The sequence below is a fragment of the Pelobates fuscus genome, chromosome 1 (assembly GCF_036172605.1).
Source record: "Pelobates fuscus isolate aPelFus1 chromosome 1, aPelFus1.pri, whole genome shotgun sequence".
Classification (NCBI taxonomy): Eukaryota; Metazoa; Chordata; class Amphibia; order Anura; family Pelobatidae; genus Pelobates; species Pelobates fuscus.
The window spans coordinates 313,705,038-313,721,547 of NC_086317.1; the positions used below are offsets into that span (position 1 = coordinate 313,705,038).

The 16,510-nt window shown below is 40.6% G+C and overlaps 1 protein-coding gene across 5 annotated transcripts in view; it reads right to left on the reverse strand.

The window, feature by feature from the left end:
• MITD1 (microtubule interacting and trafficking domain containing 1) overlaps positions 1 to 16,510 on the reverse strand; it is a 214,485-nt gene that overhangs the window by 114,193 nt on the left and 83,782 nt on the right. For 3 of the 5 annotated variants that reach the window (XM_063458732.1, XM_063458750.1, XM_063458740.1), the window contains 8 exons: positions 15,255 to 15,380; positions 8,892 to 9,000; positions 7,739 to 8,035; positions 6,323 to 6,504; positions 5,839 to 5,985; positions 3,580 to 3,709; positions 1,381 to 1,534; positions 8 to 136 (listed from right to left, as the gene is read on the reverse strand). In XM_063458732.1, coding sequence (XP_063314802.1) covers positions 8 to 136; positions 1,381 to 1,534; positions 3,580 to 3,709; positions 5,839 to 5,985; positions 6,323 to 6,504; positions 7,739 to 8,035; positions 8,892 to 9,000; positions 15,255 to 15,380 — 1,274 coding nt within the window. Of the gene's footprint in view, positions 1 to 7; positions 137 to 1,380; positions 1,535 to 3,579; positions 3,710 to 5,838; positions 5,986 to 6,322; positions 6,505 to 7,738; positions 8,036 to 8,891; positions 9,001 to 15,254; positions 15,381 to 16,510 lie in introns of those variants that run through there. The other 2 variants (XM_063458759.1, XM_063458769.1) reach the window with 2 other exon arrangements.

Here is a 16,510-nt window from a genome sequence, read left to right on the forward strand (position 1 = left end):
AACTCACTTGAGAAGTGCATCATTGCCTTTGGAATAGGCTTGGATTGTTGTTATCCCATGCAAAGTGGAAGTAACATGAGATAGGAATGGAGACTGGCTTATGTTATCAAGACGTTTCAGTTCCCGTATCAGTATTCTGTAATTGCAAGGAAAATATTTAGTGCTTTACATTATATATTACTAACAGTCTTTTTTTTTTTTTTTTTTTTCAATATCTCTATTAAAGTCAGGAAACATTGCACCACAAAAGCATTACATATAACAATAAAAGAAGAGAGTGCAATTATCAGGGCATCGTAAAAAATGACTAACAAATACCTAACAATCATTTAACCACCAACCATAATGCTGTATGGAATGAGCCTATTTGTCTGCAAATTACTAAAAGATTTCGAGGACAAAATCTGAAGGAGAGCAGATGGTGCAAAGCTATTGTAGAACCTTTGCTGAAGGAAGAAGTTCCTACATGTAATCAGAGTCAGGTATTGCTTTTACCAACATGTCAAATATTTCGTTTGAAGTAGTATTTTATGTTAGTGAACCTTTTAGAATGCAGACAATATGTCATTCTCTGTAGTCCTATAATCTCTTTTTCAATACCTATGCCCTCTGTTAGAAGGCATATGTATTGTTAACTCAGTTAGAGTTACTCCCAACTAGTTGTCCACCCGCTCAAAGTCCAATTATGAGATCAGGAGACACACATTTGAGAGGCAGGAACTGGAATTATTGCTATCTCTATATATGCAATTATAACATTCTTTATTTAGCTAGGGATAACACATATGGTGGTGATGTTAAGTGGCAGAATTAAAATAAATAATATCTACCCTTATCTCCTTGGTATGATCTTTATCCTATACCCAGCCCAAATCCAATCAAAACAATATATATTTTTTTTTTTTAGCCAGCAACAATCAGAAAGCTCTGAGAGGCCTCATTTACATCAAAATCCACTACTGTTCCATGTCTTTATTATGCTCTTCAGTACCCAGGGACTATCTCAATCTTGCTAACCCACTCCCCAGCACTTCCAGACCGTTAAAGGATGGAATTGACATTTGAAGAATTGTTAATTCTTCATTATCAAGGTAGCCAAGTTGGTATCTGAGTACTGAATAGTGTTGGTTTACCGAAAAACAATTCTAAAAGGTCTAGTATTAAAAAGTGGGATGTCACTAGGGCTGTAGTAATTATGTTGCTTAGAGAGTCCCTATAATCTTCCCAAGTCTCATACCCAGTTAAAGTATTTAGATGAATATCGTGGGAAAGAATATAACATTAATTTCTACATCTACTAAAGAAGTAAAAGTTTTTTTTTACATTTATTGACTAAATAAACTAAAGTTTTCTTGCATGTCTCCAAACGGCAGAACCTACTTTGAAGCCTTGTTAATGGCAAAGAAGAGTATGATTAAAGGTATCACAGACAAAAGGAACCATGGGAATACAGAGCTAATAATTCCAAGGCAAAAGACAACAAGGATCAGATTTTGTATTAGTTGCTCCATTTGACTCGGAAGACGGGTATCCACTGAAATTACAATTAAAAAAAAATAGACTTAGACTATTTGGTAGGCATTTTGTTAAATATATAAAGTGTACTGCTAAGAATATTAATCAGATTTAACTGAAAACATTAATTAAGCGGTCAAGCTAATTCATTTTACCTTGGGATGCATAAGGCAAACTACGGTTATCTTCACAACTTGCTATGTTAAGTTTAGAGCACTCACAAATGCTTCTCATTTACTTACCATGTTGCTTCCTCTGATGTCTTACGTTCACACAGACAAGAGAGTAAGAATGTACATTTGAACACACAAGCATAACTGGACCTGTTCGGCACGTCTCATATATACTGCACTATATTCATCCACTTAATTCCTTATGGACAGGCGTGACAAAACCCCTATTTTGGCTTCCCCAGTCATTCTCCTACTCAGTTCGGCAATTTACTTAATATTGGATTCCCCTATCCTGCTACCAATCAAGAATACTAAGTACCGAACGCCGACCACCCCTCTGGCTCATTAAGTTCAAAGAAACCACAAGAATTAAGTGCTCTCTTTGTGTGGCTTAACAGAGTGGCAGGAGACAACCCCAGACTGTTAAGATGGAGCTTGGCACTGCAGTCATACAACTTTACTATGCAATACCGACCAGGAAAGCAGAACGCCAATGCAGATGGGGTCTAGACGGGTATGCCGTCCCATGGAACTGGGGGGGAGCTATGTGACAAAACCCCTATTTTCCCCAGAGCCATTCTCCTACTCAGTTCGGCCATTTACTTAATATTTGATTCCCCTATCCTGCTACCATTCGAGAATACTAAGTACCGAACGCCGACCACCCCCATGGCTCAGTAAGTTCAAAGAAACCACAAGAATTAAGTGCTCTCTTTGTGCGGCCATCTTGTCGCACAAAAGCAGGGAGCGTCGTCGAGTGCCTGGAACTCCGAGGCGGACACTCAACGGCCCGAACACCGGTGATACCATACGAACGCTTGCTTCTGTTCGCGGCAAACCAGGAGAGCGCTGTTCGGTAGGTTTGTTCGACTGGATCTCACGAACAAACACTACCCATGAGCCTTTTCGTTCAGTTTAGAACTCTCGAACTTCACCCCGGTGGGATCTGAGCGCTTTTCGGATATGTTGGGTGCTCAGATCCAGGCTATCTGAGGATGTATAGACTATGGGAGTTCGGATATGTGAAAAATGATTTTGTGTATTTTAAAGTATTTTTGGAGTTTTGGTAAAAGTAAATGTTTACTGTACCTGGAGATAATTGAATTTAATACAGTACTTAACCCAATTATCTCCCAGGTACAGAGGAGGGATTTTCCTATTTTATGTGGGAGTTTCCTGGACCTGAGAGCCAATGTCATTGTGTAATTGTTTGTACTGCAGTCTACTCTCAGGTCCGGGGGGATTGTCCCTTGCATGGGGACTTGCATAAAAGGCCAGTTGTGGCTACCATTAAACATATCGTTTTACCCCTTTATGAAGTCTTGGCTCATGTTGGGAGCTATAATCACTACAACCACTTCTATGCTTGGATTTCGGGAGACTCTTCACGGATATACTCAGTCAGAGTATAGGGGATCCGTTACATCAGGTGTTTGTGCTATATGTGTAGCATATTCTACAAAACTGAAAGATCTCAGTTGATTCCTTGTACGAGAGGACATCACTGCAGCAGCAGCAGCAAGTTCTAGCAATTTGCTGCAAGTACAGATCAACCAGATTTATCTTCTTTATTTTTTTTTATTTAATTATCTTTATAATACATTAAAAAGAGTGCTCCTCTGGCCATATATAGTGTAATAAAGAGGAGGGTAGGAGCCCAACTTTCTCACAGTTTCACAGTTTAACAATTGTCCTATGGACTCATGGTCATAACACTTATTAATTAGTTAATTTAACAGATTTTTTTTATTAATGCCATTTTAACAAGCAATATTAAATTTATAAATTTTCTTTACTATCCTTTTAAGTGCACTCAGAACTGTAACGTTTATCATTATGAAAACATACATAAAGAAATTATAGTAAAAAGTTTAGATCAAGTATCGCTCACCCTCATCCATGTCTTTGGTGAATCTGTTCAAGATGCGGCCTGTGGGTGTAGTATCAAACAGCTTTACAGGGCTATAGAGGATTTTGAGAAACAACTGATCATGGAGCCTTGTTGAAGCCTTCAGCGTGCTCTAAAAATAATATCAAGCACAATTTAATTACTTAGAGCACAGCTTCTGTGATGAAACAAGTAGTAATTTAATATGCTAGCATAACAGATTCATGAGGTCTCTGTCTACGCATACCATAATGTGATGCATTGATATAGCTATTTAACCAGCAAACAAGAGGTTAAACTATTCCATCAGGGTCCTGGTCTCTGGCCAGGAAGGAGTTAAATGTCTCTGGAGATTTGTTTTTCTGGCAAGAAAGGGGCAAAACATACATAGAGGGAATGTGTATCTGCGATAGAAGAGGTAAAATTTTACTGAGGGGTCTGGTGCTGTCCCTCTAACTATCACCTCTGGTCTCTGACACATAACTTGCACAATATGCATGAGTAACACTAGAAGAATACATTGTCATGTTGTTATATAATAGTGAATCACAATGTATAAGTGCAAATTCTTTATCTCGAACACAGTGTGGTGAAGCAAAGATGGTTGCCGCAATGGAAACTCTGCAAAGCCGCTCAAGTCGTGAGATCCAACGGTGGAGGGAATCATTCAATACCAGGTTTAAGGCACTGTGCCAAGTGTTTTGGCATCATCTCAGGATTCGATCAAAAAATATGTACCCCCTTTACTACACTGCCAGGGAAAGTAGGACCCCCTCAAGGTAACTCTGCCATACAAGTGCCTTCTACTTTAGCTGCCTGGGCCGAGAGCCACTCAAGGTACAGCTTTGATGCATCGATCACCCACGCGGAGGATCAAACTTCGAAGGCGGACTGCATCATCTGGATCCGCTGCCTACCGCAGAAGGGGAAAGCATTCGACACTCAGGAGTGCCTGAGTCTGTGGACTCATGATGCAGACTCTAACACAGGGCTGGGGCCAAAGGGGATCCTTCCTCAACCGTGGATCTGCTATATTATGCCCGAGCTTTCCTGTTCACACGACAACTCTACATTCAATCCTGCATAGGACCGTAAAGGGGCAAATAAGTATTTTAGAGACAGGGCTGGACTCGCTGCCGCATTCCATCTGTGGCATCGGATGAACAGACCAGATGAAACTTCTCGGCATGTTGAAGCCTCTGTCTTAACCTCTTTGCCGTATTAGTAGTTCAGCATATTATAATCATATTATATTATTGATATTATTGTGTTGTATTATTCTATAAGTCTCAATAAAAAAGAGATTTACAAAAAAAATAAAAATACAATAGGAAGGGCAGCATGGGCGATAGGAACCAAGTCACAGGGTGGAAAAGGTGAGTATGAAATGAAAAGTAGACCCACTAAGTAAAGGACCACTAAATTCACCCAGCCTAAACAGGCTAAACATAAAATGCCACACATGCAGACTCCATTTCAAATCACTGAAGTGGTCATGGTGCTCGGAGTAAACCTGTAAGTTGAGACAGTAGGATACAGGTCTCAGGAATGGCAGTTCTCCTCAGAGGCCAAGAGGTGGGTTTTAAAGGATTCTTCTTAAAGGATTGAAGAGTAGGGGGGAGTCTAATGGGAGAAGGCAGGCTGTTCCATATGAATGTGCGTTAGCCGTTAGCAGTACAGGTACAAGCAGCGGCCAGGATAATATCACCATTTACACATCAGACTGATCTTACCCATAAGAGAAAGAGTAAGAATTACTAAAGAAAAAGATTAGATTTTACTATAACTACTCAGTTATTTTACGATATACATTAAAGGCATTGTATGTCTGTGTGTAATACGACATATTTAAACATTTTTTTATAGAAGTTTTAATTGCCTGATAACATAACTGAGTTTACTTTATAACATGTCCTTGTACATCAGTATAGCTACAGATTACAGGTCATTTGGTGAGATTAGTGCCTCAAGAACATCAGTGTATCTCATATGTTACTCCATAGCAGATGGTGTAGCTGAGTCTCACATAAGCTTTCAATTAATGTGAACGTACATACACTAACTGAATGTGGTCTGTACTTGATATAGTGTCTGTACTGGGTGTTATTTCTGGCTTAATGGAGTAAGTGAAACTATTGTGGATATGCCCCATATCTGAACTTCAGAGCCATATCCCTGTATACTCAGACTCATGGACTGCATTGTATATGGTATAAAAATACAGTAATTTCAGAAATTACAAAGATTACATTCTTACTTTACCTTTACAAACACATATCCCCGAAAGAATCTCAGAAGGAGGCCTGCCACCATTGATAAAACATATATCAGAACATAGAAATGTAGGTGAGGGTTATCTCTCATGCTGCCACTTGGAAACGTTGTATTGTTTATAACAAAAGTTGTGTTCTAGGTAATGAAGAAAACAAAAAAAAAATAAACTGTATGTAATAAGCAATACTGGGATAGAGGCCTGAAAAACACATTGGGGGTTGTCATAGAGGGGCTGAATAGTTTTGGGTATTGGGATGACAAGCAAAAGAGGAGAGTGAGAAAAAAAAAGATGAGGGTGACAGTCGAGTGTCATTATTATGGATTTAAAACTACAAGGAAAAATACATAGATCCATTATTTTAAATATTTCATAGCCTTACAGTGGAATAACACAAGTTACTCCCTCAATGAAAGCAGTTTAATTAACTTTTTCTAATTGTGATTATACGTTTATTGTTTCACAGTGACTCACCCCGTTGCCTTGATTAATCCAGTAGCTAAGCCACCAATTGCAGAAGGCTAGGCTCCCTGTGGTTAATATGAACAATACAGCGTTGGCAGTGAATAGGATTGACCCTCCAGCAGCCTTAATGTAGACTCTGTATATGGACCAAGGTACCGAACCATCTCCCTTCTCTTCTGCCTGCATGAGCGCTGTAGAAATGTTATTACAAGAAGGACATTGATAAACCATGGCAATTATGGACAAATTATATCAATTAGATACTGACTAGTTGTATTGGGTTTCATTTGCCAGAAGAAATGAGGTTCTATAATTGCACACGCAAAAATGACAAGGTGTTGCTATGAGTAATAAGCGTAGCAACTATAGCACATGCTCTGTAGCTGCTGTGATAGAGGACATATAAGGATTCTCTAGCCAATCACTTAAAGGAACACTCCACTGCCCATATACGAAATAAATCAAACATACACATTAAACATCTTTATAACAAATAGAGAGTGATATTAAAGCGGTAGCCAAAGCCCGATAACCACTGCATACACTTGTTCTATGGTTCTTGATTCTACGGTTATGAGTCAAACTGTTTTCAAGTAGGCTGACCAACATTTTGGATCCCTAAGGCATCTCCTGCTAGCTCTCTGCTCCCCTTTTGCTCATGTAGAAATGTGGAAGTTCAATTCCTAGTGCAATATCAGTTTCATCCTTAATTGCATGGCATTGACTTGCTAAGTGTGTCATTTTACAATACGCCCATAACAGCGTGTCATTTTAAAATAGATTCATATTTAATATGCTACAGCATGGCAATTTGTCATGTGAAGCACATGTTACACTAAAGTATATTTTAACTGTGCATAAAGTATATATTTACATAATGCTTAAAACGATAGGTTTATGCATCTTGAAGTTTTGTGCTTTTATTAAGCAATCATACTATATGTAGTTAAGTTTTATTTCATTATTATAGATAAATGGTAATTAAACTATTGATTATTGAAGTATTATTAGGAAATACAGCAAACAAGAGATGAAAGGAAGAATTGCATTTAGAACATTTTCCTCGCTCTATGTCTACAATCAAAATTTCACCTCATCTACTCGGTACAACTAATATGTTATTTGAAACAGCAGCATTTTTACATAATGGCAATTCTCAGTAACAGAAACATATGTTGTATATGTCCCATTCACCAAAGAAAATATATTTCTTAATGAATTTAATTAACTAAGGAAGTTAGATTTTAGCTGTAGACTGATATGATTTTATTTCCTTTGTTCCTGTATGATGTTGCATACATTTCAAATACAATATTGTACAGCGGATAACTTAACCTTGCTGTTTAATATTTTATCAGGTACCATAAACATTTAGGCCCAAAATCAAAACTGGGCTCTACAGATGCAAATACGATATTCACATACCCCTGACCTTCTTCTCTTCATTGTAATTTAGGCTACCCAAATTTCCCTCTGATTCGTGTACAGATCCCTTTTCATCATCATCATGATCTTCATCATCACCATCTTGATCTGCCTGCACTACTGTTGGTAGGACTGTAGACGTCCCTCTCTGGGAGCTTGCATGAGTGTGCTCATCTATAACATCCACTGTGATCATCACCTCTTGTTCATCTTTTTCAGCAATGTGACTACTGTTTTGCAATCCTTCTGCAGTGGCCATCTTCAGGTTTTCAAGATTCCTAGACTCCTCCGTCAAAACTGAAATAAAATTATTGTCAGACTATTACTACAGTGGCTATAGAATTAATTAGAATCACTGACTACACATTGCAACTTAAACACCTTCTTTCAATTTGGAAATAAAAATAAAATGTATTCTGATGGCAATCTATTTGTATCTTCACTTCCAATGTTCACATTTAAGTAACTTCATTCACGTACTTACATGAATGAAAGTTCTTGTAACTGATACACTACATATTCCATAAACCTCTACTGTTTAGGGGCTAATGGTATATGCACAGCACTCCAGCTGAATGCAATCTGAGATTCACTGATAAATCGTAGCTAGATAGATCTTAGATCTGCAGCAAAAAAGAGGAATTATGATGTATATTTTTTATTTATTTTTTATTTTAAAAGGAATGCTAACTAAATCTACTAGGCTGCTGGAGTGCTTATTCCCACATTTTCGTAACCCCGTCAACTGACTTTGTGCCAAACCACTCACGTGGTTTAACACAAACTGAGGGTTCCCCATGGCTCATCACTCCCCACACAGCTATTGCATGAGTTACAATTACGCTTAAGAAATATAAATGTTTTAACAATATTCTTTAGCTGACATGCCTGGGTGACTGTTGACTTGCGTCAAATCACTCAAAAATGGCTTTACAGACAACTATATGAATTGCAGACACCATAGCCATTACAGTTAGTTGGTGTGGCTATAGTTCTTAGAATGCCTCCTTAATATTGTTTGTTTGTTTTAATGCATTAGTTCTATAATATTTTAAAAGGGGGTACATACATAACTCCAGACTTAAGTGCCCATTAAAAAAAATAAAATAAATAAATAAATAAATAGTACCACACTGTAATAAAAATAGCTTACCTTCATCTTTGCTGCCCTCAGGAAATAAAACAGGATAAGTACTGGATACGTTTCTGTGAAACACATCCTGTTTCTTCACAGAATGCTGTGTGTCACCTTTAAAGACATTCTGTAATGGGCGTTTGACAGGAAAGTGTTTGTCAGTGAAAATGGTTGATACTAACATAGGTGTTGTCTAGCACTGAATATACTACTAAGGGTCTGTTTACTAAACAATGAGAACTAAACACTGACCTTCAAATTGTGTTGGCTAAAATGATCAAAGTAGGAAACTGTCAGGATCGGGACAGGGATCCAACACGCAGAGTACAAAGAGTGGAAAGGTACGTATACCGGGCCTTAGAATGGCCGGACTAACGTACCGAGAGTAAAGAATAGTCAGAGGCAAGCCGAGGTCGAGGGAACGAGAAGACAGATAAGCGAGAGACAAGCCGGGTCAAGGGATAACAGAGAAACAGGGTAGTACAACGAGCCGAGTCAAAACCAATGAAGCAAACTAGAATACCAGAGCACTGAGTGACTAGACAAGCTAGAACCACGACAGGGCAATGAGCTGAAGTAAGGAGTAAGCTTAAATACCCTGGCTCTGGATGGAAATCACGCCTCTGACAAGTACCGATTGGATATCGGACACTTGAGTGACAGATTGCTCGTGCTAGCGTCATGACGTCACGTATTGAGCGTCCTGCTAGAAAAGGACGTGGATTCCTCGCGGCCGGTGTTTAAGTGACTGGATGAACCGCGAGGAACGGAGGAAACAGCTCGCCTGGACGGATACACCACCAAGTCTCTACCTCCCTTAGAGGTAGAGGCCTCAGGTACCCTGACAGTACCCCCCCTCTCAGATACGCCCACCGGGCGGAATGAACCGGGGCGAGATGGGAAGCGAAGGTGAAATGCTCTGCGAAGGCGAGAAGCATGGACGTCCTCCTGAGGTACCCAACTCCTCTCCTCAGGACCATATCCCTTCCAGTTGACCAGATATTGCAATTCTCCCCTTGAAATTCTGGAGTCAATGATGGAGTTGACCTCGTACTCTTCCCGACCCTCCACCTGAACAGGACGAGGCGAGGAGATCTTAGAAGAGAATTTGTTGCAAATGAGGGGTTTCAACAAGGAGACATGAAAAGAGTTAGGAATGCGTAAGGCAGGTGGCAGAGCAAGGCGATACGCAACCGGATTGATACGAGTGAGAACCCTGTAAGGGCCTATGTAACGAGGAGCAAATTTCATGGACGGAACTTTTAGGCGAATATTCTTAGTACTCAACCATACCCTATCCCCAGGAACAAAAACAGGAGCCGCTCTTCTATGTTTGTCAGCGTGTTTCTTGAACAGCGAGGAACTATGTAATAGAATTTGTCGAGTCTGGTCCCATAATTTCTTCAGGTTGGCGACATGATCATCAACCGACGGTATCCCCTGAGAAGAGGAAACCGAAGGAAAAATCGAAGGATGAAAGCCATAGTTCATGAAGAAAGGGCTAGAGCGAGTTGAATCGCAAACAAGGTTATTGTGTGCGAACTCCGCCCAAGGAATCAGACCGACCCAATCGTCCTGGTGTTCGGAAACAAAGCAACGCAGATACTGTTCGATCTTTTGATTAGTACGTTCAGCAGCTCCGTTAGACTGAGGGTGATAGGCAGAGGAAAAGTTCAATTTGATGCCCATTTGAGAACAAAAGGATCTCCAGAAACGTGAGACAAATTGAGAGCCTCTATCAGAAACAATTTCTGAAGGGATCCCATGTAGACGAAAAACTTCTCTCGCAAAAATCTCCGCCAATTCAGGAGAAGTCGGAAGTTTGGGTAGTGGCACGAAATGGGCCATCTTGGTAAATCTATCCACCACCGTGAGGATAACAGTCTGTCTTTTGGAAGCAGGCAAATCAACGATAAAGTCAATGGACAAACAGGACCAAGGTTTCTCAGGAATGTCCAAGGGGTGTAACAGGCCACATGGGGATGCATGAGATAGTTTAGTCTTGGCACAAGTCTCACAAGCTGCAACGAACTCCTCAATATCCTTACGAAGTGAAGGCCACCAGAAATCCTTGGATATCAGAGAGTACGTCTTGCGAATACCAGGATGACCAGCTATTTTACTTTCATGAAAACATTGTAAGAGCTCCAGTTGAAGTTCAGGAGGAACAAAGTTTCTTCCCTCAGGAGTGTTTCCGGGAGCTAGATGTTGCGATTTCAAGATCTGGTCAAGTAGCGGGGAATGAATTTTGAGACTGGTATTAGCAATAATATTGCATTTGGGTACAATGGAAGACAAAAGTGGTTCAACTGAAGCAGAGGGTTCATATTGGCGAGATAGCGCATCGGCTTTAGAATTCTTTGACCCAGGTCTGTAAGTCAGAACGTAATTGAAATGGGTAAGAAACAACGACCAACGAGCCTGCCTGGAGGACAGACGCTTGGCCTCTCCGATATAGGACAAGTTTTTGTGGTCTGTCAGGATGGTAACAGGATGTAATGTACCTTCCAATAAATGTCTCCATTCTTTCAAAGCCTTGATAACCGCTAGTAATTCTCTGTCACCAATGTCATACCTGCTTTCAGTACCGGTCAATTTTTTAGAGAAAAATCCACATGGATGTAATGGTTTATCAACACCCAACCTTTGAGATAGAACAGCACCTAAACCAGTCTCTGATGCGTCTACCTCGAGCAAAAATGGCAGAGAAGTGTCAGGGTGAACTAAAATTGGAGCGGAAGCGAAAAGCTCCTTGAGAGTCTTGAACGCAAGGAGAGCTTCAGTAGTCCAATTCTTAGTGTCAGCCCCCTGTTTGGTCATGTTAGTGATGGGTGCAATAATGGAAGAATAGCCCTTAATAAAGCGCCTATAATAATTGGAAAAACCAATAAATCTCTGTATGGCTTTAAGACCTGTGGGTAAAGGCCACTCTAGAATGGATTGGAGCTTATCCGGATCCATCTTAAATCCCTCCCCAGAGATCACATAGCCGAGAAAGGTTACCTGGGTTTGATCAAAGCTACATTTCTCCAACTTGCAGTACAAGCCATGCTGGAGAAGCTTGTGCAAAACTCTCCTGACTTGTTTGTGATGAATCTCAATGTCACTAGAATGAATGAGTATATCATCTAGGTATACAATGACGCACTCTTGCTGAAATTCTCTAAGAACCTCATTAATCAGATCTTGGAATACTGCTGGTGCATTGCATAACCCAAAAGGCATGACGGTATATTCATAGTGGCCATATCGAGTATTGAATGCCGTCATCCACTCATGTCCCTGCTGGATTCTCACCAAGTTATATGCCCCTCTGAGGTCTAACTTGGTGAAAATTGTAGAGCCCTTCAAACGATCGAAGAGTTCGGTGATCAAGGGAATCGGGTAGGCATTTTTAATGGTTATCTTATTCAGGCCTCGATAATCAATACAAGGTCTCAAAGAACCATCTTTCTTTTTAACAAAAAAAAATCCAGCCCCGGCAGGGGAGGAAGACCTCCTGATGAATCCCTTGTCTAAATTCTCGTGAATATATTCCTCTAGGACTGAGTTCTCCTTTATAGATAATGGGTATACATGACCTCTGGGAGGCATGGTACCAGGGAGTAGGTTAATTTTGCAATCAAAGGACCTGTGTGGGGGTAAGGTATCGGCTTTCTTTTTGTCAAATACTGCCTTTAAATCTAGATACTGAGGCGGAATTTGTGTCTCTGTAGGGTTGTCAGAGGTATTCGATGTATTAGTTAACCCAAGAGGTAAGACCTTCCGCAAGCATTTTTCTTGACAATTCTCTCCCCACGAAACTATCTCCCCTGACTCCCAATTAATAATAGGGTTGTGTCTCCTCAGCCAGGAGTACCCCAGAACTATGGGAATAGACGGAGAAGAAATGAGCATTAAGGATATATCCTCTTTATGCAGGATGCCAACAGTCAAGTTAATCGGTATGGTCTCATGAAAAATAACAGGCTCAAGTAACGGTCTACCATCGATGGCCTCAACGGCCAGAGGTGTCTCTTTTAACTGGGATGGAATAGCATGCTTGGCAGCAAAACCCTGATCTATAAAGCTCTCAGCAGCTCCAGAATCGATTAGTGCCATAGCCTTAACTACTCCCTTCTCCCACTTTAAAGAAACGGGTAACACAAGCCTGAGCTCCTTGTAGTTGTGAATAGAGGACAAAGTAGAAACACCCAAGGCCTGTCCTCTAGAGGAACTTAGGTGCGAGCGTTTCCCGAACGATTGGGACAATTTAGGCGTAAATGACCCCTGACTCCACAATACATACATAAACCCTCCCTTCTCCTGTACTGTCTCTCCCTTTCAGTGAGATGAGTACTGCCTATCTGCATAGGTTCAGGAATACGTAAGTCCTCGAACTCAGAGATTTGAAAGGTAGGCGCTAGTTTAAAGGAGGGTCTACGGGTCTTATCTCGAGTGTTCTGCCTCTCTCTTAAGCGTTCATCAATACGAGATATAAAAGAAATTAAATCCTCCAAATTTTCAGGGAGTTCTCTAGTAGCGACCTCGTCAAGAATTACATCTGATAACCCATTCAGAAACACATCTATATAAGCCTGTTCGTTCCACTTAACTTCTGCCGCCAAGGATCTGAACTCTAGTGCATAATCCACAAGTGTTCGATTGTCCTGTTTAAGGCGCAACATTAATCTAGCTGCATTGACCTTTCTGCCAGGAGGGTCAAAAGTTCTTCTAAACGCAGCTACAAAGGCATTATAATTATAGACGAGTGGATTATCATTCTCCCATAAAGGATTGGCCCATCTCAAAGCTTTTTCAATGAGCAGAGTAATAATAAATCCAACTTTTGCTCTATCTGTAGGATAAGAGCGGGGTTGTAGTTCGAAATGGATACTAATCTGGTTTAGAAAGCCACGACACTTCTCCGGTGACCCGCCATAACGTACTGGTGGGGTAATACGGGAAGAAGCACCTACAGTGGCTACCTCTAGACCTGAGACTGCAGGAGAGATAGAAGGAGTACGTGTCTCCTCAGGTGGATTACTAGCACGGGACAAAAGTGCCTGTAGTGCCAAAGCCATCTGATCCATCCTATGTTCCATGGCGTCAAACCTGGGATCCGAAGAACCAAGCTGACTGTTTGTACCTGCAGGATCCATTGGCCCTGTCGTAATGTCAGGATCGGGACAGGGATCCAACACGCAGAGTACAAAGAGTGGAAAGGTACGTATACCGGGCCTTAGAATGGCCGGACTAACGTACCGAGAGTAAAGAATAGTCAGAGGCAAGCCGAGGTCGAGGGAACGAGAAGACAGATAAGCGAGAGACAAGCCGGGTCAAGGGATAACAGAGAAACAGGGTAGTACAACGAGCCGAGTCAAAACCAATGAAGCAAACTAGAATACCAGAGCACTGAGTGACTAGACAAGCTAGAACCACGACAGGGCAATGAGCTGAAGTAAGGAGTAAGCTTAAATACCCTGGCTCTGGATGGAAATCACGCCTCTGACAAGTACCGATTGGATATCGGACACTTGAGTGACAGATTGCTCGTGCTAGCGTCATGACGTCACGTATTGAGCGTCCTGCTAGAAAAGGACGTGGATTCCTCGCGGCCGGTGTTTAAGTGACTGGATGAACCGCGAGGAACGGAGGAAACAGCTCGCCTGGACGGATACACCACCAAGTCTCTACCTCCCTTAGAGGTAGAGGCCTCAGGTACCCTGACAGAAACCAAATTGAACTCAAAAGAATTTGAGATATTTTCCAGTGCTTCTATTTGGATCTAAATTTTGCTAATTATTTATCAATTCATCAAAACCCATTTTTAAAGGGATACTTTATGCTGGAACTAAGCTACATTTCAAATATATAATAAAGATGAAAACATTAACAATATGCAAAACAACTAAAACAAGTCTAAAAATATACTACTGATTTTTTTCTAATACATGTAGTGAGAAGCAGTAGGTAGACACCTCCCATGTCAAGAAGAAGCCCCACCAATCATTGTGTTCTATAGTTACCAGTTTAATGCTCCAGCATCTATCATTCGACCTCTCTCCTGCTCAATAAACTGTCACCAATCCTTTATTCCTTTTTCAATGCAATGCTACAACATCCATCATCGGCTCCCTCTCCATTTCAATATTTTAGCGTCCATCATTCCTTCTCCAGTTCTATATGTCAACATATATTATCATCTTCCCATTTCTGTTAAATACCCACTCTCTAGCTCAGTACTCCAGAATCCATCATTCACACCTTTTTCACTAATATTTTACAGAAATCTGTGCTGTTAGTACCTAGAATTAGCACATGGGCTTAATGTTAAACACAGCCATCAAACGGTTTTTGCAAAGATGTGTTGAAAAAGCTTTTAATATTTGTTGTCCTCACCACTTCCTGCAGGCTCTGAAATAACGCTGCATAGTCACCCTTCAGGTCCATCAGATCCTCATGTGTGCCCTGCTCTGCAATGTGCCCATCTTTCATGAACAGAATTTCCTCGCATTCTGACAGATACTGCAAGAAAATATTATAATAATCATATTCAATTCTCATTATAAGATTTCATTTACTGTGATTAAGAAACTCACACTTTATGACAGTCTTACATAGATTATTCCTCTACCAGGAGAAGAAGTGTGAGTCTAGGGCAAACAAAAATTGGTATCAGTAAAGCTTTTAGTAGAGCCAGGAAAAAAATTGGTATCAGCAGAGCTTTCAGTAGAGCCAGAAAGAAAGGGGGTATTCTGCCTTCAAACATGTCGTGGGAGAACTATTATACATTATTCAAGGGCTACATTTGGACTTATTGTCTTGAGTCTTGACTGCCCCTATGTGTGGAATCATTCTGATATGCAAATGGTACAGGTTCTCTTCATAAAGTGAGCAAAAACATTTTTGAGATGTGAGCATTGACTAACCGAACTGCAAGCTACTGAGTTTCTCTAAGTTTTAGTTCTCAGACTTCTCATATTTTTTGTTTTTGTTACAGTGTAACCCCTTAGTGACCAGGCCATTTTTTAATTTTCTTACCGTTAAGAACTAGGAATGTTTTTCCATTTCTGCGGTGTTTGTGTTTAGTTGTAATTTTCCTCTTACTCGTTTACTGTACCCACACATATTATATACAGTTTTTAAAGATACCATTACTTTCATCATATCCTATAATTTACTATAAAAAAAAAATCACGGTACAAATCCCCGAAATGATCTGGAGCTGAAACTGTAAAAAACTCAGTTGCGTCCCTGGGTTTGCTTTTTTGAACATCAAAAAATCATTGTGGGTTGCAATCTGCATTAGGTAGATTTCAACCTTTTTGTACCAGGCCCTTGTCCTTCGTATAATTAGTTAGGGCTGCAGAAGCTGATCTGCCAGATCAACCCCACCCATATGCCGGTTATAGTCCTTGATGTACACTGGCTTCCTTGTGCTCTCAGCTCTGCCACATACAGAGACCTCCACAATCCGCTCAGTGTGGATGGTGGTAAGAAGATACGCATCCTTCTTGTACTTAACTGCCAACAGCTCCTCTTGGCGCAGAGCTGAGGTCTTCCCCCTTCGTAGCCGGGTGATTGCAATTTGTCCTGGGAAACCTGTGCGGTTCTTTTTAATTGTAACGCAAGCTACTGTATCAAAACAATACAGT